Below are 26,872 nucleotides of genomic sequence, written 5' to 3' on the forward strand. Positions count from 1 at the left end.
CTCTCTCTCTCTCTCTCTCTCTCTCTCTCTCGCGCGCTCTCTCTCTCTCTCTCTCTCGCGCTCTCTCTCTCTTTCTCTCTCTCTCTCGACACATTTGGTGTTACAGTAACAACACAGTTAGTGTTGAAGCAGCATGTCAGAGAGATGCTGTGTGTTTCAAGGCGAAAGCAAAAGCACTTTATTTGGCCTTCCGAAAGTAGATGCATTTAGGAATCTTTAAGATTACTTACAACAGAACAGCAATGCATTTTATGGATGACCGTTTCGTGAACCTAGGAGAGGAGGAAATTCTGACTTTGCTATGACAATCTGGCGCTTCTGAATCAGCTACTGTTTTGTTATTAGTTTAAGTATTTGCTATTGACTGTTCAAATGCGCGCACACACACACGATGCGCAAAACTCCGCATTTGAACAGTAAGTAATCTTAAAGATTCCTAAATGCATCTACTTTCGGAAGGCCAAATAAAGTGCTTTTGCTTTCGCTTAGAAACACACAGCGTCTCCCTGACATGCTGCTTCAACACTAACTGTGTTACTGAAACCACGCCTTCTTTCTTTGCGTGCACATTTGGGCCACATTATGCAAATATTTCCACATAGTGAGGTAGATATGTGGGGGTGTGTTAGAACGAGCTGTTTTAGGGGGGCGTGGCAGAGTCTTAACTTTGATAAAGTATATCTCTTTGGTTTTGAGACTTTAGTCTTTGCAACTTCAGTGATCTTATCTATGCACAATCAGCTTGTAACACGCCAAAGAGAAAGGAAAACTTGAAATTGCATCATATGACCCCTTTAACTGTTTTCTTCACAGGTTTACTGCAAGACCCCTTGTGGAAACCATCTTTGATAGAGGAATGGCCACATGCTTTGCTTATGGCCAAACAGGAAGTGGAAAAACTCATGTAAGAAGCATTTATTTTATACAATTGAGATTTTTTTTTATTACAGTTTGAACAGTTTACTAGTTTTTGTACTGATAATGGCCACAACTTAATTTTTTTATTTATATTCATATAAATAAATCTCATTGATTGGTTTGTGTTTTAGACCATGGGTGGAGATTTTTCAGGAAAGAACCAGGATTGTTCAAAAGGAATCTATGCATTAGCTGGTAATTGATGTTTTTTTTGGTCCTGTAATTTCTTCAGTCTTTTTCTTTCAAGCAAACTCATTCATGTGCATGTTTTACACAAACAGCTCGAGATGTTTTTCTCATGCTGAAGAAACCAAACTATAAGAAGCTGGATCTTCAGGTTTACGCAACTTTCTTTGAAATTTACAGTGGAAAGGCAAGTGGCTCTTAGTTACATTCATTTTTTGTTAATCCAAAATGTGTTGAGAATACTATTTGAAGAATTGTACACATTGTACACATCCATTGATTGATTTGAAACCCATTATCAGGAATGTTTTAGAAAATTGATGACTAATGGTTGTGACAAACTAAAGCATATTTTAAAAATAGGACAAGTCTTTCAAAGTCTTTTTTTCTTTAGGTATTTGATCTGTTGAATCGTAAGGCTAAGTTACGTGTGTTAGAAGATGGAAAGCAGCAGGTCCAGGTGGTTGGGCTTCAGGAGTGTGAGGTCAGATGCACTGAGGATGTCCTCAAACTCATTGAAATAGGGAACAGTTGCAGGTAAAACTTGATGGGTAAAACAATCATGTTCACTGAATATTGCTCTAGTTGTTTGCTGCTGTATCTTTTCCTTAAAAAGTTAGTACACCCAAAAAATGAAAATTCTATCATTAATTACTCGCCCTCATGTCGTTCCAAACCCATAAGACCTTCGTTCATCTACGGAACACAAATTAAGATATTTTTGATGAAATCTGAGAGCTCTCTGACCCTCCATAGACAGCAAGGATACTACCACGATCAAGGCACAGAAACGTAGCAAGGACAACAGTAAAATAGTCCATGAGACATAAGGAGTTCAACCGTAATTTTACGAAGCTACGAGAATACTTTTTGTACGCAAAGAAAACAATAATAACATAATTTATTCAGCAATTCTTCTCCCCGAGTTACCGTCTAACGCCATTTTGGAGAGTACCCCAGAACGTAATCAGCATTGTTTACGTTCAGCATGCGCACGCTTTCTATTGAACGTAAACAACGGCGATTATGTTGATTACGAAATTGGTGTTCATTTGTTTACCATAAAAACAATATTTTCTCGCAAAATTAACGATGCTGTGCGTCTGATATAAATACAGAGCCATTTCGCCTAGCTTTCGGGAGTGCAAAAGATCTCGTGATATTTCTCCTTGAGGTGCAAATCGGTCTCACGATATCAGTATAAAGTTGAGTTTGTGGTAAAACCTTTGATAGTGCTTGCATTATATTGTTCTGTCTTTTATTGCATGTGCTGATTGTTTGGGTTTCGTTTGGGAATGCATATATAGTCTGACGTGCTTTGTGTTTCACTGTCATCATTTACAAGCGTGGAGCGCGTCTCCATCTCAGCCGCTCGTTCCACAAACTCTTCCTCTGCATATGCTGTGAGTTTGGGTTGCTTAACGTTTATCTGGGAAAACAGTGCAAGTTATCTCACTAGATTTATAACGTAAATCAGATAGAAACCTATGCCAACACAGGAGAATACATCAACGTATTTCTGTATGTGATTTGTTGTACATCGGCGATTTCAAAATAAAAGTTTAAACCCTCGCTCTTGAGTTTGCATGTGACCAAATATTGAAATTATATGGATAAATTTGTAAAGTGAAACATCACCAGGCTGTTGGCACCCTCTGCAGGTATATGTTATAATACTTAAAGGGGTCCTATTATGCTCTTTTACAAAGTCTTGATTTTGTTTTGTGGATGTACTAGATCAGGCTCTCATAACACCTCTCTACCCAGTCTGGCATGAACGGCTCGGAATAGTTCCTGTATCAAATGAAGGCCCGCCTTCTGAAATACTAAATGTGCTGTGATTGGTTAGCTGGGCCAGTGTGTGTTGTGATTGGCACTACTCGGCGGCTGGTTGGGAAATGTCACGCCCCTTACCATAGCCGCCTGCCAGCTTCAGTGTAACTATTGAGTCAAAATCAAATCAATTTGAGCATGATTTAAACCCGGATGATTGTAAGCACTCTTAAGTTCGTCTGCCTTGGGAAAGCTAGCTTGTCTCTGACATAGTGATAACACTCGTTGCCTTCTCTAGTGCAGCTCAACCAGGTCTCATCCCATTCCTCAATATTTGTGATATCACAAATCTCGGAAAATATGCGTTGTAGTCCAAACGAGTCTTTCGTTGTAGTTTTTGAAAAGTGATATAAATAAAATATCTCCTTTTGAATTGGACTTTGAGCTTTGTAACTTCGCAGATCTTTTTATGCTCAAACAGCAACATTACTGACTAACTAAAGTTAAAAAAGTGAAAAAGCATAATAGGACCCCTTTAATGTACTTAAGTTGGTTATTTTCATATTATGTATAGGCATGTTACTTTATGTATTTTAACAGTGTTGTTCAATAAAACCATGTGGTTATATGGTTCTGATACTTTATTTGAACCAATTATTATTGGTTCGAATAAAAAAATATATAATTTATTACTAAAAAAATATCAGATTACTCAATTGTCAAAATAATCAGTAGATTACTTGATTACCAAAATAATTGTTAGTTATGGCTCTAGATTAGTTAAAATATTTCAAAATGCAACTACATTATTTTTTTTGCCATTGAAAATTTCTTAAAAATAGTATTAAAATATTGTCTCGTTCTAGTGAACCTAGTATCTGTATTTTGTCTCATCTCGTGAGCTAAATGTATTGTCACACCCCTAGTGTCCATGAACGTGATATAGCTCATAATTTGCGCATGATGAAGCTTTTACTCTTCAGGTTAATCATATATTCATGAAAAAAACATCACTTTGAATAAGGAAATTGATAACTTTGGCATACTATCCTTTCAAATGTTAAAGTTGCCACAGTCATTGCATTCTTTGCATGTGTTGCACGTTATTTGTACCATTTTGTTTTATTTGTTTATTTATTAGAATTTGAAAGATAATAACGATATTGTTATCTCTGATTTTAGTCCTTGAAAACCAAAAAAGTAGTGCTAGAAAAGTCTGTGAAAGTCCTGGAATTTAATTTTGCAGTTTCTGTATATGAACCCTGGTCCTTGCTACGTTTCTGTGCGTTGATCGTGATAGTATCCTTGCTGTCTATGGAGGATCAGAGAGCTCTCAGATTTCATCAAAATATCTTAATTTGTGTTCCGAAGATGAACGAAGGTCTTGCGGGCTTGGAACGACATGAGGGTGAGTAATTAATGGCAGAATTTTGGGGTGAACTAACCCTTTAACAATTCATGATCTTTGATGATCTGTAATTAGTCCACTCAATGTCTTGGTACATAAGTCAGACACTCCTGACTTAAATTTCACCTTCTTATCTTCCATTTTAGGACCTCAGGTCAGACCTCAGCCAATGCCCACTCATCCCGTAGCCATGCCGTCTTCCAAATCATTCTACGAAGGAAGGGCAAGATGCATGGCAAATTCTCACTCATTGATCTGGCGGGTAACGAACGTGGAGCGGACACGTCCAGCGCTGATCGGCAGACTCGTTTAGAGGGAGCCGAAATCAACAAGAGTCTTTTGGCTCTGAAGGTCAGCACCTTAAAAATACCACCTAAGAGCAGGGGTCAGCAACCATTTGGTTATGAAGTGTCATTTTGAAATTGCCTAGTAAATCACTGTGATCTTGCATGTCCCATGTATTAGGAGTGTATCAGGGCTCTGGGCCGTAATAAGCCTCATACCCCATTCAGAGCGAGCAAGCTCACACAGGTCCTCAGAGACTCATTCATTGGCGAGAACTCCAGGACATGCATGGTAAGTTTGATTAAGCTATCCTTCTTGAACTTTGGGATTTAGCTAAGTTTACTTTTGCCTGTTTGCACAGCTCTAATTGTGACTTCTGTCTGATCAGATCGCCACCATTTCTCCTGGCATGGCTTCCTGTGAGAACACGCTGAACACTCTGAGATATGCCAACAGGTAAGGACATGGCACTCTGTTGTGCATTTATGAAAACAGAAGTTGAGTAGAACTCTTGCCAATGTTGCTTCTAACTGTTTAAGGCAATCTCAATCAAGTTGTTGTATTTACCAATGTCTTGACAAGCTAGAGCCAAAGGGAAAAAGTCTTGTCATAATTATACATCTCTCCTGATTGGCTGTGCTCTTCTCTCTGTCTTGCTGTTTTTCTCTGTTCTGTCTTGACTGTCTTCAGAGTAAAGGAGTTTGGGATTAGCCCCTCTGACATCCCCTTCTCTCAGGGGGGAGGAAGTCGCTCTGAACCCTCTCCTACCTATGAGTATGAGCACATGTCTATGCAGCTTCCCACCTTATTCTTAGTCAGATACACTGCAGCAGTGTTGGGGACTAACTAAAACTAGTAATACAAGTTACTAACATATTTCAGTAGCGTAATAGTAACCAAACTCTTTTCAAAAATGTTTTTACATTATAGCTTGGCAATCAGTTTCAATGTAGCTTCCCCAGCACTGCTCAGTAGACAACCAACATCCCGCATTGGCTTGCAACCAATGCATGGAAATACACATGCACTGCAATATATACAGTGGGGCAAAAAAGTATTTAGTCAGCCACCAATTGCGCAAGTTCTCCCACTTAAAAAGATGAGAGAGGCCTGTAATTTTCATCATAGGTATACCTCAACTATGAGAGACAAAATGAGAAAAAAAAATCCAGAAAATCACATTGTAGGATTTTTAAAGAATTAATTGGTAAATTCCTCGGTAAAATAAGTATTTGGTCACCTACAAACAAGCAAGATTTCTGGCTCTCACAGACCTGTAACTTCTTCTTTAAGAGGCTCCTCTGTCCTCCACTCGTTACCTGTATTAATGGCATCTGTTTGAACTCGCTGTCAGTATAAAAGACACCTGTCCACAACCTCAAACAGTCACACTCCAAACTCCACCATGGCCAAGACCAAAGAGCTGTCAAAGGACACCAGAAACAAAATTGTAGACCTGCATCAGGCTGGGAAGACTGAATCTGCAATAGGTAAGCAGCTTGGTGTGAAGAAATCAACTGTGGGAGCAATTATTAGAAAATGGAAGACACACAAGACCACTGATAATCTCCCTCGATATGGGGCTCCACGCAAGATCTCACCCCGTGGGGTCAAAATGATCACAAGAACTGAGCAAAAATCCCAGAACCACACGGGAGGACCTAGTGAATGACCTGCAGAGAGCTGGGACCAAAGAAACAAAGGCTACCATCAGTAACACACTGCGCCACCAGGGACTCAAATCCTGCAGTGCCAGACGTGTCCCCCTGCTTAAGCCAGTACATGTCCAGGCCCATCTGAAGTTTGCTAGAGAGCATTTGGATGACCCAGAAGAGGATTGGGAGAATGTCATATGGGCACATGAAACCAAAATAGAACTTTTTGGTAAAAACTCAACTTGTCGTGGTTGGAGGAGAAAGAATGCTGAGTTGCATCCAAAGAACACCATACCTACTGTGAAGCATGGGGGTGGAAACATCATGCTTTGGGGCTGTTTTTCTGCAAAGGGACCAGGACGACTGATCCGTGTAAACGAAAGAATGAATGGGGCCATGTATCGTGAGATTTTGAGTGAAAACCTCCTTCCATCAGCAAGGGCATTGAAGATGAAACATGGCTGGGTCTTTCAGCATGACAATGATCCCAAACACACCACCCGGGCAACGAAGGAGTGGCTTCGTAAGAAGCATTTCAAGGTCCTGGAGTGGCCTAGCCAGTCTCCAGATCTCAACCCCATAGAAAATCTTTGGAGGGAGTTGAAAATCCGTGTTGCCCAGCGACAGCCCCAAAACATTACTGCTCTAGAGGAGATCTGCATGGAGGAATGGGCCAAAATACCAGCAAGTATATGTGTGAAGACTTACAGAAAACGTTTGACCTCTGTCATTGCCAACAAAGGGTATATAACAAAGTATTGAGATGAAATTTTGTTATTGACCAAATACTTATTTTCCACCATAATTTGCAAATAAATTCTTTAAAAATCCTACAATGTGATTTTCTGGATTTTTTTTCCTCATTTTGTCTCTCATAGTTGAGGTATACCTATGATGAAAATTACAGGCCTCTCTCATCTTTTTAAGTGGGAGAACTTGCACAATTGGTGGCTGACTAAATACTTTTTTTCCCCACTGTATAACCACAGTCTGTTTCAATTTATTAGAAACATTGGCTGCACTCACGTCTCACACTAATGGCTGTGCTTTTGGTGTAAACATTTTTCATTTCCCCTCTGATCTGCTGTCATTTCATTTCTCTAACCCTGGGAATGTCTTGGCATAGCTGTGGTGCTGTTGTCCTTCTCCTTAATATATAATATAGAAATATTTCATAATATGAATATTAATACACATAAACACTGTACTCAATTAATAAAAATGAGATGACACCATAAACAGTTGCGTTAGCTGCACAAATTCCTGCAATTTATATGCCCAACTGCACCTATGGGAATTCTGATGTCTGTATATATTTTTTTGTATTAAAAAACAAACTGCTCTTGATTTTGTCTTAAAATGCTTATTAAAAGCATAAAACGTTTTTGAAATAATGTAAGGTTCTGTTTTAAAAATAAGGTAGGAGTATGCCGTGTCGCAGCCAAAACAAGCATCTCCCCAGTTGAGTCCTGTGACCTGTGCATGGTGTCATTTCGGTCAGCATGATTGCTCTAAAAACATCATAAATGCTGTCAATCTGTGTATTTAGAGTGAAGGAGCTGACTGTGGATCCCAATGCTGTGACAGAGGGAGTCCGCCCTAATGTCAACCCCATCAACCAGCTGGACATCATGGATGAGGAATGGGATTTGGGCAACTCCCCTCAGAGAGATGACCTCAAACTGCTCTGTGAACAGAATGTAAAAAGACATCTGTTCCTAGTACTTCCTCTGCTTTAAAAATGCATGCATGATGATACGTTTTAGAAGTGTAATTTGTGTCTGTTACTGTTTACATGAATTAGATTATAAATGTCACTTGATAAATTTAATACATCCTTGCTAAATATTAAGTATTAATTTTAAAAAAGAAAAGGAAAGAAAGAAAAACCCTCCTAGTTTTCCAACTAATTATACCTTTTTGTTTTCTGTGCAGATTCATATATTTATACAGTTGAGGTCAAAAGTTTACATCCCCTCCCTTTCAGAATCTGCTAAATGTTATTTTACCAAAATAAGAGGGATCATACAAAATGCATGCTATTGTTTATTTAGTACTGACCTGAATACGATATTTCACATAAAAGATGTTCAAATGCTCACCAATGCTCCAGAAGGAAAAACCATGCATTTTGAACTTTTGAACAGAATGGAGATGTGTACATTGTTCTTTTTTTGCCTAAATATCATATTTTTTTCATTTAGTACTGCCCTTCAGATGCTACAGAAGATAGTTACAGGTTTCCCAGAAGACAAAATAAGTTAAATTTAGCCTGATCTTCAAATTCAAAAAGTGGCTCTTAATGCATGGTTTTTCCTTCTGGAGCATCAGTGACCATTTGAACCTTCTGTAATAGTTGCGTCTCTCAGTTGTCCTCAGTGTGAAAAGATGGATCTCAAAATCATAGTCATTGTTGGAAAGGGTTCAAATACACAAAAATACTGGAAAACCAAAGAATTTGTGGGACCTGAAGGGTTTTTCTGAAGAACAGCAGGCAGTTAAACTGATCAGGACAAACAAGGGACTCATGAACAGCTATCACAAAAAAACAAAACAAAAAAAACTGCTGTGGATCATTGAGTTTAAGAAACGTTTTTATAAATTCAACTATTATTTTCTCTTGTGGACTATATGTAAACATCTTTTATGTGAAATATCTTATTCAGGACAGTACTAAATAAACAATAACGTGCGTTTTGTATGATCCCTCTTATTTTGGTAAAATAATTAACATTTTGCAGATTCTGCATGTAAACTTTTGACCTCAACTGTATGTGCCTATAAAGGCTTTATTTTTTGTTATCAGTGTATTCATGCTTTATATATTGCATATCATTTATAAGCATAAGGCTGAAACCATAAACAGGAAAATTAGGCAGGCAATCGATTTGTTGTCTCAAGATATTATGGACCAAACACCATTAAGACTTTTTAATGTAGGTAGGATAAAAGCTTATGTTTGAATATTGACAGGAAGAGGAAGTCTCCCCTCAGCTCTTCACGTTCCACGAGGCAGTGTCTCAGCTGGTGGAGATGGAGGAGCAGGTTCTGGAAGACCACAGGGCTGTGTTTCAGGTGTTTATTCCTCTGAGGTCCCTTTCACACTAGAGCTTTTTAGTCCAGTTGACGTCAGCGTTTGGTTTGTTGTGCTTCCTTGTTCTGAACTCTTTACTTTCGTTTGTACTCAGATACGGTTCAGTCCCAAAACTGAAAAAGGGAATTGCTAATGATGATGTTCACACTATATGTGCTGACAGGAGTCTATCAGGTGGCTTGAGGATGAGAAGGTTCTCCTGGAGATGACTGAGGAGGTGGACTACGACGTGGACTCCTACTCTTCTCAGCTGGAGCAGATTCTCGACCAGAAGATTGAGATTCTTATTGAGCTCAGAGGTAAAGCATTCTCTAGAATGTTCTTTCCTTTCAGTTTTCCTCTGATGGAATGATTATTAATGGACGTGTGTCTGCTCGTATTATCAGATAAAGTGAGGTCATTCCGTTCTGCTCTCCAAGAGGAGGAACAAGCCAGCAAGCAGATTAACCCCAAGCGGCCCCGTGCGCTGTAGCCTGGAACACGCTCGTGGAGAAACGGCAAACACAAGAGTCCTGTAGGCTTCTTGATAGTATTCTGAAGAAACCTTTCCTACTTTCACATGTGAAATAAAGCGTTGGGTAATTCTCTTACAAATCAGCAGAGGATAAAATAAGGGGATTTTTCTGATCATTAAAACCCCTGAATGATTCTGAGAAAAGCTTTAGAATTTTTTTATTAGAATCGATTTTATTTATTTACTTTTTCATTGTAGGTTAAGGGTACAGACTTGTATCAGTTGATACTCGCATGTTTTTTTTTTGTTGTTGTACCACTGAAATCCTTCTTTCGAAGTTGTTCTAAATTGTATGCATGAACACCCTGCAACAGTTTATCACTCCGTTCCTAGCATGACTGACTTGGTTCATCTGCACTTTAATAACCTTGTTTTTTGGGGGTCCGTTTACCGTACTTGGCACGGTGTATGTTTCTGTTGATTGGCTGTTACAGCATTTTACTCTGTTTCACTTCTTGAAGGCTTAATAGATGAAGTTAAAGAAGTTCTCGAAGAAGCATAAAATGCGCTGGGAGAAAATCTTGAGGTTATGTAAATGAATGTGAGAATTGTCAGCAGTTAGTTTTGTTGGTTTATCAATGACCGCTGTCACTTTTCCACATGATATTCTCTTTGCCGTCTCTCTCTCATCTGTTCATCTGTAAAATGCTTTCGTGCCATATCATGTTTCCTTGTGGAAAGGAAGTTAACAGTCCACCAACTTAGTGTTTTGCTTTTAAAACTTCCCAACATTCTCACATCTCCTATTAAAATTTGTACAATGTTATAACTTTCAGCAAGATTCTCATAACAAATAGGGAATACCACTTATCTGCTGCTGAGGTTTTCAGTGTTGGCACCTCTCAATTCAGTGGTTGCCAAATAAAGAATGATTCAACAAAATTCTGCCTTTTTATCCTGTTTCCTGACTTAAATTTTTTTAAATTCCTGTTTAAAGAGTACCGAAATTGTGATTTCTTATGTTTGTAAAAATAGAGGAGAGTTTTATTTAAAGATTGCGTTGATTTTGTCCAAGAGGTTGAGACTTTAAGTATAAAAGTTGAATAAGTTTGACTCTTCCGAGGACATTACAGTTAACTTTTTCTACATGTACCAACATAACAAACTGAAAATGAAATACAAATTAATAAAAACTATATAGACATAAAACCTAATACAAATGACAAAAACAATTACTATAACTAAAATTAAAACAAAAATATGAAGATGTCTAATTCAACATAATAAAATTTTTTTGTATAAATATCTAATTGATACTAAAATAACACGGGACTCTTCATACCTGAAGTAAAAATACTTCTCTTTGATATTTTATATCGTAGATATACATTTTTTTAAAGTAGAACTTATTCAAGCAACTACACTGAAGTCGTATGCTGACTTTAAAGGGGTCATATGATGCGATTTCAATTTTTCCTTTCTCTTTGGAGTGTTACAAGCTCTTGGTGCATAAAGAAGATCTGTAAAGTTGCAAAGACTAAAGTCTCAAATCCAAAGAGATATTCTTTATAAAAGTTAAGAGTCAGCCACACCTACCTAAAACGGCTCGTTCTAACACGCCCCCACATGTCTACGTCACTATGTGAGAAGATTTGCATAATGCGTTTGTAATGGGTTTTAATGTTTTTGTCTCGTCGCTCTGGCCGGACACGGCATCAACAGTATGGTAAGGGGAGTTACACTTCCGTCACACGCTTGAGATATTCGGCCAATCACAGTGCACTTGATAGCTGGCCAATCACAGCACACCTCGCTTTTCAGACCGATGAGCTTTGTGTTTCAGAAAGGCGGGGCATAGAGGAGAAACAATAATGTACAGTATGTGGAAAATAATGTGTTTTTTTAACTTTAAACCGCATAAACACATTTCACTACACCAAATACACAAAATAATGTTCTTTTTAGCAGCATCATATGACCCCTTTAATACCGGTTTGAGTCGATGCAGTTTCAAAGTTATTGTCGTAGGGGGCGCAGTTTACTCACAATTCGGTCCCGTTAAGGAAGAAAAAAAGGGGGTTGGATAAATAAACAAATAAAACAATTACGGCAGTATAAACATAAGTAAAAGCCCTAAACAAAACTTCTAGACGTACCGTCAAATTTTATTATTATTAATAATTTAATTTCAATCTATAGATTTTGTACACATTGCTAAAATTCATGAGAAACCATGTCATCTGTTTTTTTATTGCAGTACTAATGAATGAATGAGGCATTTATATAGCGCTTTATTGTGTATTGCTGTACACCCAAAGCGCTTTATAATCATACGAGGGGCTCTCCTCAACCACCACCAGTGTGCAGCATCCACCTGAATGATGCGACGGCAGCCACAGGACAGCGGCGCCAGTGCGCTCACCACACACCAGCTACAGGTGGAGAGGAGAGAGAGAGAGAGAGCCTATCAAGTGGATGGGGATTATTGACAAGGGCCAGTGGAGGCAGTTTGACCAGGACACCGGGGTGTAATGAACGACTGTTCATTATTATTCAAAATGTAAATAATTGGATTTGAAAAAATTAACACATCTGATTAATGTAAAAAAAATATATATATTTATATTACTATGTATATATATATGTTTTAAAAAAAAAAACATTTAATCGCTTGGTTTTATTTTGAAATGCCGACTTCCGGAAGGCGTTGTCGTTGCGTTGTTGAAGCGCTTTTCGCGCCTCCGCATCTCATCCACGCCGTTTACCCTGCTGTCGGTTAACCATCCTTCACCTAAGCGTGTTCTCCGTTGCCGTGGACGTTTCTTCGTCCCGGCATTTCTTTTAATTTATTTATAACTAATTTAAGAATTCAACTTTTGGCATCTCCGGTGTAATGCTGCGGGGAGAAAGACATCTTCACCACGTAAACCGGTAACGTTACTATTCTATTGATCACAACCCAACTCTTCATTAATCACGCTGCTTAATTAAAATTGTACAGGTAACGTTATATCACATTTATCATCTTGTCTGACACGTTTGACAGATCTCTATCAAGCTGACGTCATCCTCCAGATTTAATGGGCTGTTGATAATCTTATAAATAGAGTTAACTGGTGAGTACCTCATAAAACACAGCAGATCAATGTCATAGTTTAAGGGCTTGGTTTTATTAGATCCCAATGCATCGTTCTCGTATCTTTCTGTCCTGTAACTGGCCTCTTCCTGTACTGTCAGGTGTATTTTAGGGTGGTGGGTAAACAAAGGTACTGTTGATCACACCTCCTCTAAAATGTGTTTAATATAATTATAGTTGTAAAAAATAAATGTCACGTCGTTATTTGTTGTGCCTAAAATAAAATGATACTGAAGACCCTATTAAATTACAAAAAAAGAATGTTCTCTTTGTTTTATAGCTGTGAGATCAACTATATACTGTACTCATTAAAGTTGACAAAATCTTTAAGCTGAGGTCGAAGACAGAGCAAAGTATTTTAAAAGGCATCAACGTATACATTTATATAAAGTATGTAAATGTATATAATATATATATATATTTGCTTATAATTTTATTAAAATATATTAAAACCACTTAAGCTCAGGGCGTTTTTTGGTGTTTTCGCCTAAATTTAACATACTCAAATTCAAATGTTTGCTCTACACACATACAATGGAGGAAATGAACAAAAAAATGGTTTCATTGTAAAGAAAACCCTTTGAACTACAAAATATGAGTGTAATTCTTTATAAATAACATCATATACTTTTCAAATATTACTATAAACACAAAAAAACCATAGGCGCTTTTGGAGTTTTAAATCAATACATTTTTTTGAAATTCTGTAATTCAGGTTCTGTTAGGCTCAACTCTCTGCAATTTACTTTGTTTGATGCCACTAGATGCCAAAAAGTACCAGGAAAAAAGAATCTTTCAAATAACAGCTTCTAAACAGGAGTTAGAACATTATTTGTGAAGCGATTGAAAATGTCCAATTCTGCATCGAAATGTGTCATGGTGAGTTTCCCTTGCAAAAACAGGCTTTATAAAACACATTAACCCCACAATCCTATTGTACTCTGTGCCATAAGCACTTTAATTGATTATTTATTGAATTATGTTTCATTTTTATGTTTTTCTAAGTAGTAATATACAAAATGGCACAAGCGAATTGGACCAAACTTGTCATATTGTGATTTCTACACTCAGTTTAATTCTTTCAGGATGCTCAAGACTGTCTACATTATAAAATATATCTGGTCTATAACAATCTAAAATAGAATCCATATCCTCCAGCTTTATATCATTCCATTTATATGCATTCTGTATTGGGATAGTGATCACAGCATCTCTCACCTCAGCATCAGTTGAGCACAGCATCTCTCTCTCATCCTGCATCCAGCTTGGCTTGCCTCCGTAGTCCAGAGCTGAACTAATTCGCTAGCATGCAGCTACATTCTACATTCACAGCGTCAAACAAACATATGTTAGCTCATCTACACCACACTGTAATAATACATCTATATTTACTGTATACTTACTGAAATGCATAATGTACTGTACTTTTCTGTCAGCAAACAGTGTTTCAGCAGAATCGCTCCTAAAGTCTCCCCAGACGTGCGCCCATTCCTCTCCACGGCGCCGCTGACCGTTCTTCATCATATATAACTTGTAATTTGATAATCATAGACTAATATGAGCAGAGTCGCGTTCGCTCCAACTCTTCCGTGGCGGAGAAAAGCCTCCAATTCTCGCATTCACGAACTACAACGGCCAGAGACCACTGGCTGACCGACCGGATGGAGACCCCCCTCTCTCTTGCCCACCGTGGTGACGCAGCGGTGTCAGAGTTCACAGAGTCTGTAATGGCCGATCTGAGTGACATATAATCTGACCAATTGCAGCCCAGAACTGACCGCAGATCTCTATAACATCAGAAGGGCTCCATGCGTGCTGGAATGAGATGGAGAGCCATTATCTCCTGACGCGCTGGATTCTGTTACCTGGACAGAACGCGAATATCTCACCGATGGAAGCACGCAGAAACGTGAAAATGGTCTTGTTTGAAAGAAGAGATCCTAATCTAAAAGATAATATAGAGTTTATAAATATAAAAATTATTATTATTTTTTTTTTTTTTTTTTACATCGCAATTCAATTGAAGATAATTCGATCTATGATTGTCACACAATGAAATAATCTACATCGTCAAATTCCTGAGAATGAGAGCTTTCTTGTGATATATGACAACTTTATTGTGAAAAATATATCAAATACACATTCTTCGTAAAAAAAGTTTGCAATGGTTAGGCGGAAAATCGTGTGTGGGACGAATACATTTCTAAGCTTAATTTTACTGCTTTATGAATATAAAAACCAAAAGGAATGGTATTCTATGTAAAGAAGACACTCCAAGCTTTCAAATGAACCCATATATGGGCTGATACCATATAAGGAAGGCTATGTAAATGAAGCATACACATTTTTAACGTGACTTTGGACCCGTATTCGGGTCCGCAGAGTTTAACTGGTTTTAAAAGGCATCAAATAAAGTATAAAACCACCAGTAGAACATCTGCTATACTATAATTGAATATTCTTCCAATAATTTTTATACAATTTAAAAAAAATTAAAATGAAAAAATATTAAATTAAAATGAAGTTTTAATGAACAGTCAATAGCAAATACTTAAATTAATAACAAAACAGTAGCTGATTCAGAAGCGCCAGATTGTCATAGCAAAGTCAGAATTACCTCCTCTCCTAGGCTCACGAAACGGTCGTCCATAAAATGCATTGCTGTTCTGTTGTAAGTAATCTTAAAGATTCCTAAATGCATCTACTTTCGGAAGGCCAAATAAAGTGCTTTTGCTTTCGCCTAGAAACACACAGCGTCTCCCTGACATGCTGCTTCAACACTAACTGCGGTTATTGAAACCACGCCTTCTTTCTTTGCGTGCACATTTGGGCCGCATTATGCTAATATTTCCACATAGTGAGGTAGATATGTGGGGGCGTGTTAGAACGAGCCGTTTTAGGGGGGCGTGGCAGAGTCTTAACTTTGATAAAGAATATCTCATTGGTTTTGAGACTTTAGTCTTTGCAACTTCAGGGATCTCATCTATGCACAATCAGCTTGTAACACTCCAAAGAGAAAGGACAACTTGAAATCGCATCATATGACCCCTTTAAAGTATTAAAGCGCTGATAGAACATCTGCTACATTATAATGAAATATTCATAGCCTGTAATTTTAATTTAAAATGTAATTTAATTTTCAAATTTAAATGAATTCACTTTTATATCAGTGTATATGCATATGCGCTATTGATTATAATTGAATTCAAATAGAATATACGGCTAATTTTGTTTTAGTGGGAGAAATCAGTCCTCGTCCCATTTGATCTTTAAAATTCTCTGTTGTCCTTGAGAAATACATTTAGCTTGTTGATTGTCCCAGACTGTAGTGTAGCTTGACTGTAGCGTATAGAAATCATTTACTAAATAGCAGTTAACTAAGTAACTATTACACCACCTCACACAAACTTTGTTAATTATAAATTCCAGTTTTTCAGTAGTGTCAGAGTTCTTCCATTTGTTCAAAAATAATTTATGCATGCCACTGTATTTGCTCCCGTAGATCTAATCCCATAATCTCATTGTGGATTCAACGCTCACCACACCCACGCAGAGAAGCATGAGCTCACACAAGAGACCTGTCCGGGCTCGGCCCGATTCAGACAACAATTTCTCCGTGGCTCGTGACCTGAATGCACCAGGTGTGGAAGAGGGCCCCGGTCTCCTGGCCAAGCTGATGGAGCTTCCCGTAGCCCGTCTGTCCCGGCAGCAGCTCAAAAGGCTGGAGGAGCATCGGTACAGCAGTGCGGGACAGTCCCTCCTGGAGCCCTTCATGCAGGGATTCTGGTGCTGGCTGGTGAGCAAAGTGCCTCTCTGGATGGCGCCGAACCTCATCACCATAGTGGGACTCGCTACTAATATTATCAGTACTCTGATACTGGTATACTACTGCCCTACTGCCACCGAACAGGTATTGTGCACTTCCACTGCTTCAGTAGATTCCATTACTGGTTTAAACAGATCAGCTACAAACCCTAATTCATTTTTTTTTCACTTGCTAACAGTGGTATAGTGCAGATTCAAAATAATGTCCATGCAAAATGTGATGAGAAAAATATTTAGCAGTTATTTTAATTATTATTCATTATTTTAATATCAGTTTTAGTGTAGTTCTTATTATTTAGCAGCAGTTACACTGGTTACTGGTTACATTAGGTCTTGGTAATTTTTGCTGATTTTAATATCGGTTTTAATGTAATTATGAATATTTAGAATTAAACAGCGGTTGCAGTGGTCATTATCAAGATATTTTCCTTTTGTTGATTTTATTATCAGTTTTAATCGAATATTTAGTAGCTTTTGCAGTGACCACTATTAGGATGTTTTTTGTTGTTGTTGCTTTTAATATCAGTTCAGTCAATTTATGATTACTAAGTAGCTTTTACAGTAGTTATCTGGTATTTTTTTGTTGATTTTAATCAGTTATATTTTAATTATGAATATTTAACAGCTGTTGCAGTGGTCACCATTAGAAGATTTTGTTGTTGATTTTAATAGTTTTTTTTGTTTAGTTTTAGTGTTAATAGTTATTGCAGTGGTCATCTTTGTTTTTTGTTGGTTTTAATATCAGTTTAGTACATTTTATGTATATAATATCAGAGTATCATACTTTTTTGTTGTTGTTGATTACTTTTAATTAATCAGATTTAAGATACATTTTTAATCTAATTATGATTGTTTAGTAGCTATTACAGTGGTCACCATTAGAACATGAACTTTTTGATGATTTAAAATCAGTTTTATTTGATTATTAAATATTTAACAGCTGTTACATTGGTCACCATTCGAACACTGTCTTTTTTGTTGATTTATGTATCGGGTTTAGATTTAGTTCAGTTGTAGCAGTGACCACTAGGACATGATCTTTTGTCAACTTTAATATCAGTTTCGTTTAACTTATGCAGTAGGATGTGGTCTTTTTTGCTGATTTTAATATCGGTCTAAGTGCAACTATAATTATTTGGTTGCAATTGCAGTAAATTCTTGGCTGTTCTTTTTTACCCTGCCTTGCATATAGTCTATGAAGGCCATAATTTAGTATATTCTGAGCTCTCCTGAGGAGATAATTGCTGTGGTCTGTTTAAACAGTGCAATAAGACACTGTGTATTGTCAGACACGGCTTGTTCTGTCAGCTGTTACAGCCTGTGTTTATCAGCTATAACGGTCTTATGATTCCTGCTGTTATGGAAAACATCTACATCGTTCAAGTCTGCAATACAACACCCTCTCTCTCCCCGTACCATTTGTAGCCACAATAAGGCTTATAGAGATAAAAGAACGCATTCATATCCACCTTTGTGGCAGTAAGTATGAAGTTGCATGTTAGTCATTGGTGCAGTGTGAAGCATCAAAGTGGACCAAAATTTAAGCCTGTTTTATCTTTTTCAGGCACCAACGTGGGCATACTTGGCCTGTGCTTTGGGTCTGTTCATCTATCAATCATTGGATGCCATAGATGGAAAGCAGGCACGAAGGACCAACAGCAGCACACCACTTGGAGAGCTCTTTGACCATGGCTGTGACTCCCTCTCTACAGGTCTGCTCACGTTTGTGTATGCAAATACAGTCAGCTACTATATTACACTTAGATCCATGGCACTATGTTTTATTACTTTATTATTAAATTCATCTAAAAGATTGAGCTCTAAAGATTAATGTTTTTTTTTTTTTAAGAATTCTCTTCTGCTCACCAAGCGTGCATTTATTTGATCCAAAATGCAGCAAAAGCAGTAATGTTATGAAATATTTTTACTATTTAAAATAACTGCTTTCTATTTTAATATATTTTAAAATGTAATTTATTCCTGTGATTTCAAAGCTGAATTTTTAGCATCATTACTCCAGTCACATGATCCTTCAGAAATCATTCTAATATTCTATTTTGCTGCTCAAAAAACATTTGTTATTATTATGTTGAAAACAGCGGAGTAGAATTTTTTTCAGGTTTCTTTGATGAATAGAAAGTTCAGAAGAACAGCATTTATCTGAAATAGAGATCTTTTTTAACATGATAAATATCTTTATCATCACTTTTGATCTATTTAATGCATCCTTGCCAGATAAAAGTATTAATTTCTATAATTTATTTTCCAAAAAACTGACTCCAGGCTTTTGAATGGTGTAGTTTAAGGATCTCCAACCCTGCTCCTAGAGAGCTACCATCCTGCAGACTTCAGTCCTAACCCTGCTCCAACACACCTGTCTGTAATTATCAAGTAGCCCTGAACACCTTGATTAGCTGCTTCAGGTGTGTTTGATAGAGGTTGGAGCTGAAATCTGCAGGAGCAGGGTTGGAGACCCCTGGTATATTATATAATGTTACAAAATCTTTTTATTTCAGATAAATGCTGATCTTTGGATCTTTCTATTCATCAAAGAATCCTGAACAAAATGTAGTAATAAGTTTCTTGAGCAGCAAATTAGCATATTAGAATGACTTCAAGGATCATGTGACACAGAAGACTGAAGTAATGATGCTGAAAATTTAGCTTTGATCACAGGAATAAATTACATTTTAAATTATATTAAAATAGAAAGCAGTTATTTTCAAGAGTAAAAAAATATTTCATAATATTACTGCTTTTGCTGTATTTTGGATCAAATAAATGCAGGCTTGGTGAGCAGAAGAGAATTCTTTAAAAAACATAAAAAATCTTACTTTTCAAAAACTTTTGACTGGTAGTGTACATTTGAGTAGAGATGTATAGATCAAAATGTATTATCTATCAATATAAACATATGATAAATTATATTGGCTGAAGCCCAAAATTCTAGACACACTGGGCTTAAAAACCAAAAAATTGTATAAAAAATGTGTCTCTTATATAAAGCTATTCTATTATAATATTACAAATATTTATTTTTATATTATAATGTATTTCTTACTAGAATTAACGAGGACTGGTGTTCTATTTTTAAAAATATTGTGTAAAAATAGTTTAGACTTTTGACTTGACGACAAGAGCTTCCAGTGCAGAAGAAAGTACAGACATAGTGCAGACATACATAGGAATGACACAGTAGAAATGGAATATAACACTAATATAAGAAAAACTAAAAATTAAAGAGGTCATATGATGCGATTAAAATTTTTCCTTTCTCGTTGGAGTGTTACAAGCTCTTGGTGCATAAAGAAGATCTGTAAAGTTGCAAAGACTAAAGTCTCAAATCCAAAGAGATATTCTTTATAAAAGTTCAGAGTCAGCCACGCCTACCTAAAACGGCTCGTTCTAACACGCCCCCACGTCTACCTCACTATGTGGGAAGATTTGCATAACGCCGCCCAAATGTTCACGCAAAGAAAGAAGGCGTAACTTTTATTCTCGCTGTAGTATTGTTGCTGCCGTGTGTTTCATTGTGAAAGCGAAACTACTTTGTTTGGTCTTCCAAAAGAGGACGATATCCGCTTCGTCATGTCTAGAGCTGATCCGTGCTGGTTGCTGAGGAAATACATCAACTTATCATGTGACACAGAAGACTGAAGTAATGATGCTGAAAATTTAGCTTTGATCACAGGAATAAATTACATTTTAAATTATATTAAAATAGAAAGCAGTTATTTTCAAGAGTAAAAAAATATTTCATAATATTACTGCTTTTGCTGTATTTTGGATCAAATAAATGCAGGCTTGGTGAGCAGAAGAGAATTCTTTAAAAAACATAAAAAATCTTACTTTTCAAAAACTTTTGACTGGTAGTGTACATTTGAGTAGAGATGTATAGATCAAAATGTATTATCTATCAATATAAACATATGATAAATTATATTGGCTGAAGCCCAAAATTCTAGACACACTGGGCTTAAAAACCAAAAAATTGTATAAAAAATGTGTCTCTTATATAAAGCTATTCTATTATAATATTACAAATATTTATTTTTATATTATAATGTATTTCTTACTAGAATTAACGAGGACTGGTGTTCTATTTTTAAAAATATTGTGTAAAAATAGTTTAGACTTTTGACTTGACGACAAGAGCTTCCAGTGCAGAAGAAAGTACAGACATAGTGCAGACATACATAGGAATGACACAGTAGAAATGGAATATAACACTAATATAAGAAAAACTAAAAATTAAAGAGGTCATATGATGCGATTAAAATTTTTCCTTTCTCGTTGGAGTGTTACAAGCTCTTGGTGCATAAAGAAGATCTGTAAAGTTGCAAAGACTAAAGTCTCAAATCCAAAGAGATATTCTTTATAAAAGTTCAGAGTCAGCCACGCCTACCTAAAACGGCTCGTTCTAACACGCCCCCACGTCTACCTCACTATGTGGGAAGATTTGCATAACGCCGCCCAAATGTTCACGCAAAGAAAGAAGGCGTAACTTTTATTCTCGCTGTAGTATTGTTGCTGCCGTGTGTTTCATTGTGAAAGCGAAACTACTTTGTTTGGTCTTCCAAAAGAGGACGATATCCGCTTCGTCATGTCTAGAGCTGATCCGTGCTGGTTGCTGAGGAAATACATCAACTTCGCGCTGTGGATCGCCAGATCGACTTTCACCGTGGACGAAGTGGAGTCCAGCCCGGGGTCGTCACATGTGGTTGCCGCAAGCCTCCGCTCACTCTAGCCTCTTTTCGGCTCTTTTGGAAGGACACAACTAGAAATCAGTGGTTAAGTTGTATTTACAACACTGTTCCAGAACAGTTCAACCCAAATATTCAGATGTGTGCAGCACATTTTATGGAGGACTGTTTCCTGATCCTGGTAGAGTAGACTACAATGCTGGTTGTTCTGTCTCACAGTCTGTAAGTACATTTTTATATTTAAAGGATTTGCCACTGATGATTCAAACGTGAGTTTTGAGCAGTGTAGAGTAGCACTTGTTGTTTGTCATTTCTCCGATCACAAATGCAGACATGGTTTTATGTTTACGTGGCGCGATGCAACGCAGCGCGTAAAAAGACAGTATAAGTCATTATAATCCGTAATTATGTCCCCACTGGATGCAACAAATGCCTCGTTTATAATGGGTTTTAAAGTTTTTGTCTCGCCGCTCCGGCCAGGAGACGGCATCACAGTATGGTGAGGGGCGTAACATTTCCGTCACATGCTTGAAGTATTCGGCCAATCACAACGCACTGGATAGCTGGCCAATCAGAGCACACCTCGCTTTTTCAGGACGATGAGCTTCGTAAAAATCTACGTGTTTCAGAAAGGCAGGGCATAGAGGAGAAACAATAATGTACAGTATGTGGAAAATAATGTGTTTTTTGAACTTTAAACCGCATAAACACGTTGATTTGTGTCTTTCTCTGAAAATAATGTTCTTTTTAGCAGCATCATATAACCTCTTTAAATAATGCACTATATACTGTACAGACATAGCAGTGCAGATAAAAAAATGTGTGTGTAAAATGTGTATATATATATGTTGATTTGTGTCTTTCTCTGATGCAGTGTTTGTGGTCCTGGGCACCTGTATAGCAGTGCAGCTGGGCACTCACCCTGACTGGATGTTTTTCTGTTGTTTTGTGGGCATCTTCATGTTTTATTGTGCCCACTGGCAGACGTATGTTTCTGGAACGCTGCGCTTTGGCATGTGAGTAAAAACTCTCCTCTTAATCATAATAAATGGCACCTGTACTTCACGTTCAGTACACAGAAATTATATTTGAACGTTCTGTTCATGGGAAACCAGCAGCTTTCAGACAACTGTTGTACTGTAGATAAAGGACTACAGGAAGAACAGGAAAAGCAAGAATTGAGCGAGATTAATAATTAACTAGTTTTATTTAATCCTTTAATCACTTTTTTGCTTGTGCAGAATTGATGTGACTGAGGTTCAAATCTTCATTATAATCATGTACTTACTGGCTGCCATTGGAGGAACAGCTTTTTGGCAATCTGTGGTAATTTAAATCAATCTTAATTCTTTCATATTTTGGTCATATGATTAGACCATATGTTCAACATGTTAAATCTGCATATCATGGTCAGTCAGGAAATTTGATTCTCTTGCATGTTTCATGTGTTCAGTGAAATGCAGAATCCCAATGAAAAGCACTCATATATGTGATGACTGGGAACAGGATATGAGAGATTTATTTTCAATCTTTCAGATCCCTGTGATAAATATCCAGATTAAAATAATACCGGCCCTTTGCACTCTTCTGGGTGCCATTTTCTCCTGCACAAACTATTTCCGGGTTATATTTACAGGCGGAATGGGCAAAAATGGATCTACTATTGCGGTAAGTTAAAACTAAAGTGTGGGTGATTTCTGCACCACTAAACAGAAATGAAAATGAAACTAAAATGCACAGTGACAAACACTGTCGTTCATTGCTTAGATGTAAAAATTCATAATTTTGTGTTATTTAATGTATTTTTAATTCTAAAAGTAAACTACTTTTTTAATTGAAATAAAATTGTTTAAAATTAGTTTACTCAAGTCAACTGGAGCGACCTAAATGTTTTATATATATATATATCTATATATATATATAAATAATTTCAGCTAAAGCATGTTAAGTATAAAATATCTTTGTTTGTGAAATGAGTGACCGAAATCTGCTGTGAAAGTTTATGTAGTATGTATCAGACATTTGTTCATCTAGTATGGATCAGACATATGCATTGTTAAACATACATGATGTGAACTAATTATCAAAACAAATCTTGTTACTATGTCTCTCTAAATTAATCACACAACTGTTTTTCTTCTTTTATTAGGGAACAAGCGTTTTGTCTCCATCCTTCCATATAGGAGTGGTAATCACACTTGCTCTAATGATCTATAAGAAGTCATCAGTGCAGCTATTCGAGAGACATCCCTGTCTCTACATCTTGGCGTTTGGATGCGTCTCAGCCAAACTCACCAACAGACTGGTGGTAAGATCCTGAAGGACATCATTATACTGTATTTATTTCAGCTTCACTAAATAAGTACTAAAATAAACGGCTTCTAACACATTCTGTATGAATACTGTTGGCTGGTAGGAAGAATTATGGCTTGCATGCAAGCATAAATATGTTGTTGGTAAGATTTTATGCATATTTTGATATAAATACTAAACATTGTTGTCTGTAGTTAGACATCTGTCATAGCCAAACCGCATTAGCATCAGTTAATGTAAATGTCACTACAGTCACATCTGCTTTGTTTTCTAGGTTGCTCATATGACAAAGAGTGAAATGCATCGTAACGACCTGGCCTTCACCGGACCAGCGCTGCTGTTTCTGAACCAGTACTTCAACAGTTTCATCAATGAGTACTGTCTTCTGTGGGTCGCTCTGGTACGTGTAACATCTGTCTGAAAACATGGATTTTCCTTGCTCTTTTGAAATAAAGAGCTCCGTGTAGTATGTAGATATGCTTTGATTTTCACATCGCATGGCTTCTTACACGGTCAGCTGAGACTAGTTATTGAAACTAAGTTGAAACAAAGGTCATTCAGAAACCCTCATTGTCGTGACGTCACAATTGCAAGCACATTCAAGTCAACATGATATCAGAATTGCCACGATTTACATTCTTGATAAACTTTCCTGGTCATAATATGCGCAATTACACACATGATTTCAAATTGAAAAAGAAATCTATAATATAATAACCTGCTCTTCCCCTGAAACAACTTAGATCTATTTACACTATTTTAACAAACACGTTGAGGTATGGAAGCCCGTTTCCACCATTGAATGAAAATAAAATATTGCAACTTTTTATCTAAATTCTTTTTTTTTTTTCTTTTTTTTTTTTCAGAATTGTGTGATATAAACTCACAATTGCGATTTATAAAGTCAGAAATGTGAAATGTAAATTCATAATTGTGAGTTACAAAGTCAGAATTGCATGATAGAAATTCACAATTCTGAAAAAAAAAAAAATCATAATTGCGAGTTATTAATTCGCAGTCGCTAGAAAAACGTCAGAATTGCCTGATTTAAACTCTTAATAAAAAAATCTGAAACATGCAATTGCAACTTTATATCCCACAATTCTGACTTTATAACTCGCAATTGCGAGTTTATATCATGCAATTCTGTGAAAAAAGTTAGAATTGCAAGATGTAAAGTCGCAATTGCCTTTTTAATTTTTTATTCATTGGCGGAAACAGACCTCCATAGGTATGTATGTCCAATTTATTTTTTATTTTTTCACTGAACATCCTGTTTCGCCTTGAAATATGTCTGACAACAGAAGTAAAATGCATTGTGAATGGGGTTTCACATTGACTTTAACATTTCACCATTCATCTATTTAGTATTCATCTCCTTATTACTCGTATCACGAGAAGATACTTGTTTATCATATCAGAAGTATAGAAGTCTTAAAGTTACAGTAGCATATAGCTCTAAGGGTCAGAGAGAGGGTGGAAAAAATAAATGATGACTGTTTTTGGTTCTAGACACCTTAACTAATATTATAATCAGAAGGGGACAAGCTGTATAAAAGTGTAGATCTTAACTTTTTTAACTGTACACAGTGCATGATCTTCACCTTTATTTAACCCAAAAAAGCATACCTCTTAAAAAAAAAAAGGCTCATGCAATTTGCTGCTTTTAAATTTTTAAAACTTTAGCTTTTTCCTTTCTGTCTGTAGGTGCTGTCAGCGTTCGATCTGGTGCGGTACTGCGTGAGTGTCTGTAACCAGATCGCCGCACACTTAAACATCCGTGTGTTCAGCATCCAGCCTCCGTCTCCATCCAGAGTTCAGGCAGACAGCGGAAATCACCACTAACTTCGCATCCCCTCTCCCACAAACACCTCCAGTAGGTCACGCATTTCAGTGAATGTAAAACACAGCTCACAGAGACCGAGCCTAAATGGCTGCAGTTATGAACTTTGTTCTCATAATGAAGAGCGAGGATATTTGAAGGACGAAAGGGAATATTAAATAGGATATACATCAAACGGTTAGAACGGCATTCAGTTGTCAGTATTTTGTTGTTAGATGACCAATTTTGTTTGCCATAGAAAGATTTGCCACAGAGGCCACAACTATGAGGCTCATGCAATTTGCTGCTTTTAAATTTTTAAAACTTTAGCTTTTTCCTTTCTGTCTGTAGGTGCTGTCAGCGTTCGATCTGGTGCGGTACTGCGTGAGTGTCTGTAACCAGATCGCCGCACACTTAAACATCCGTGTGTTCAGCATCCAGCCTCCGTCTCCATCCAGAGTTCAGGCAGATAGCGGAAATCACCACTAACTTCGCATCCCCTCTCCCACAAACACCTCCAGTAGGTCACGCATTTCAGTGAATGTAAAACACAGCTCACAGAGACCGAGCCTAAATGGCTGCAGTTATGAACTTTGTTCTCATAATGAAGAGCGAGGATATTTGAAGGACGAAAGGGAATATTAAATAGGATATACATCAAACGGTTAGAACGGCATTCAGTTGTCAGTATTTTGTTGTTAGATGACCAATTTTGTTTGCCATAGAAAGATTTGCCACAGAGGCCACAACTATGAATGTTTAAAAAAAAAAGTATTTTACAGTTTAAACGTTTGTTTTGTTTTTTGCACCAAGTATTTTGCCCAGCAGTGTAGAATTAATTCCATTAACAGACAACAATCCATCTGAATGTAATTTCGTAATTACAGAACGCTATAGGCATTAACTGGAAACTTTGCAGCCGTTCACTGCAAAATGAAATGTCAAAATTGAAACTTAAACGCCAGTATCACTGTTGCCAGTACAAAGCTGTGCTGTTGTCTGAGAGGAGCAGAGAGCATTCAGAGAGAGAGCATCAGACCTTATGACAAGAAAAACAGGCGCAAGAGTTTGTTTCCATCAGTATTTCAGAAATGTCAGCCTCTCATCTGATGTCATACAGTAAACATACAGTATGTATCATTTTTCTTTCTATGCATTTGTTACTTTGTGTTTGTAGTGTTTTGAAGGGGATTATTATTATTTAGGTATGCCAGTGTCACTAAATGATGAATGAACTGTATTATAAACAGTATTTTGATAGTGCTGTATTTTCCTAATAATAACTGGGGCCAAGATAGAC

At 37.0% G+C, this 26,872-nt stretch overlaps 2 protein-coding genes across 5 annotated transcripts in view; both read left to right on the plus strand.

The window, feature by feature from the left end:
* LOC107598984 (kinesin-like protein KIF2A) overlaps positions 1-10,715 on the plus strand; it is a 20,314-nt gene extending 9,599 nt beyond the window's left edge. For 2 of the 4 annotated variants that reach the window (XM_016290460.1, XM_016290461.1), the window contains exons 10-21: positions 814-904; positions 1,050-1,113; positions 1,200-1,291; positions 1,499-1,641; positions 4,432-4,636; positions 4,751-4,861; positions 4,959-5,026; positions 5,261-5,344; positions 7,775-7,925; positions 9,199-9,300; positions 9,483-9,618; positions 9,706-10,715. In XM_016290460.1, coding sequence (XP_016145946.1) covers positions 814-904; positions 1,050-1,113; positions 1,200-1,291; positions 1,499-1,641; positions 4,432-4,636; positions 4,751-4,861; positions 4,959-5,026; positions 5,261-5,344; positions 7,775-7,925; positions 9,199-9,300; positions 9,483-9,618; positions 9,706-9,791 — 1,333 coding nt within the window. In that variant the 3' untranslated portion in view covers positions 9,792-10,715. Of the gene's footprint in view, positions 1-813; positions 905-1,049; positions 1,114-1,199; positions 1,292-1,498; positions 1,642-4,431; positions 4,637-4,750; positions 4,862-4,958; positions 5,027-5,260; positions 5,583-7,774; positions 7,926-9,198; positions 9,301-9,482; positions 9,619-9,705 lie in introns of those variants that run through there. The other 2 variants (XM_016290462.1, XM_016290463.1) reach the window with 2 other exon arrangements.
* Positions 10,716-12,484: 1,769 nt separating this feature from the next.
* On the plus strand, positions 12,485-25,852 carry LOC107598985 (choline/ethanolaminephosphotransferase 1-like). Its single transcript, XM_016290464.1, has 10 exons — positions 12,485-12,704; positions 12,820-12,889; positions 16,412-16,819; positions 18,299-18,446; positions 22,312-22,453; positions 22,679-22,763; positions 22,974-23,105; positions 23,587-23,745; positions 24,025-24,150; positions 25,458-25,852. The coding sequence occupies exons 3-10, from the start codon at positions 16,469-16,471 to the stop codon at positions 25,593-25,595; spliced, it is 1,281 nt and encodes a 426-aa protein (XP_016145950.1). The 5' UTR covers positions 12,485-12,704; positions 12,820-12,889; positions 16,412-16,468; the 3' UTR covers positions 25,596-25,852.
* Positions 25,853-26,872: the final 1,020 nt, after the last annotated feature.

This window comes from Sinocyclocheilus grahami, unplaced genomic scaffold (genome assembly GCF_001515645.1).
Source record: "Sinocyclocheilus grahami isolate Dianchi unplaced genomic scaffold, SAMN03320097.WGS_v1.1 scaffold259.1, whole genome shotgun sequence".
NCBI classification, from domain to species: Eukaryota; Metazoa; Chordata; class Actinopteri; order Cypriniformes; family Cyprinidae; genus Sinocyclocheilus; species Sinocyclocheilus grahami.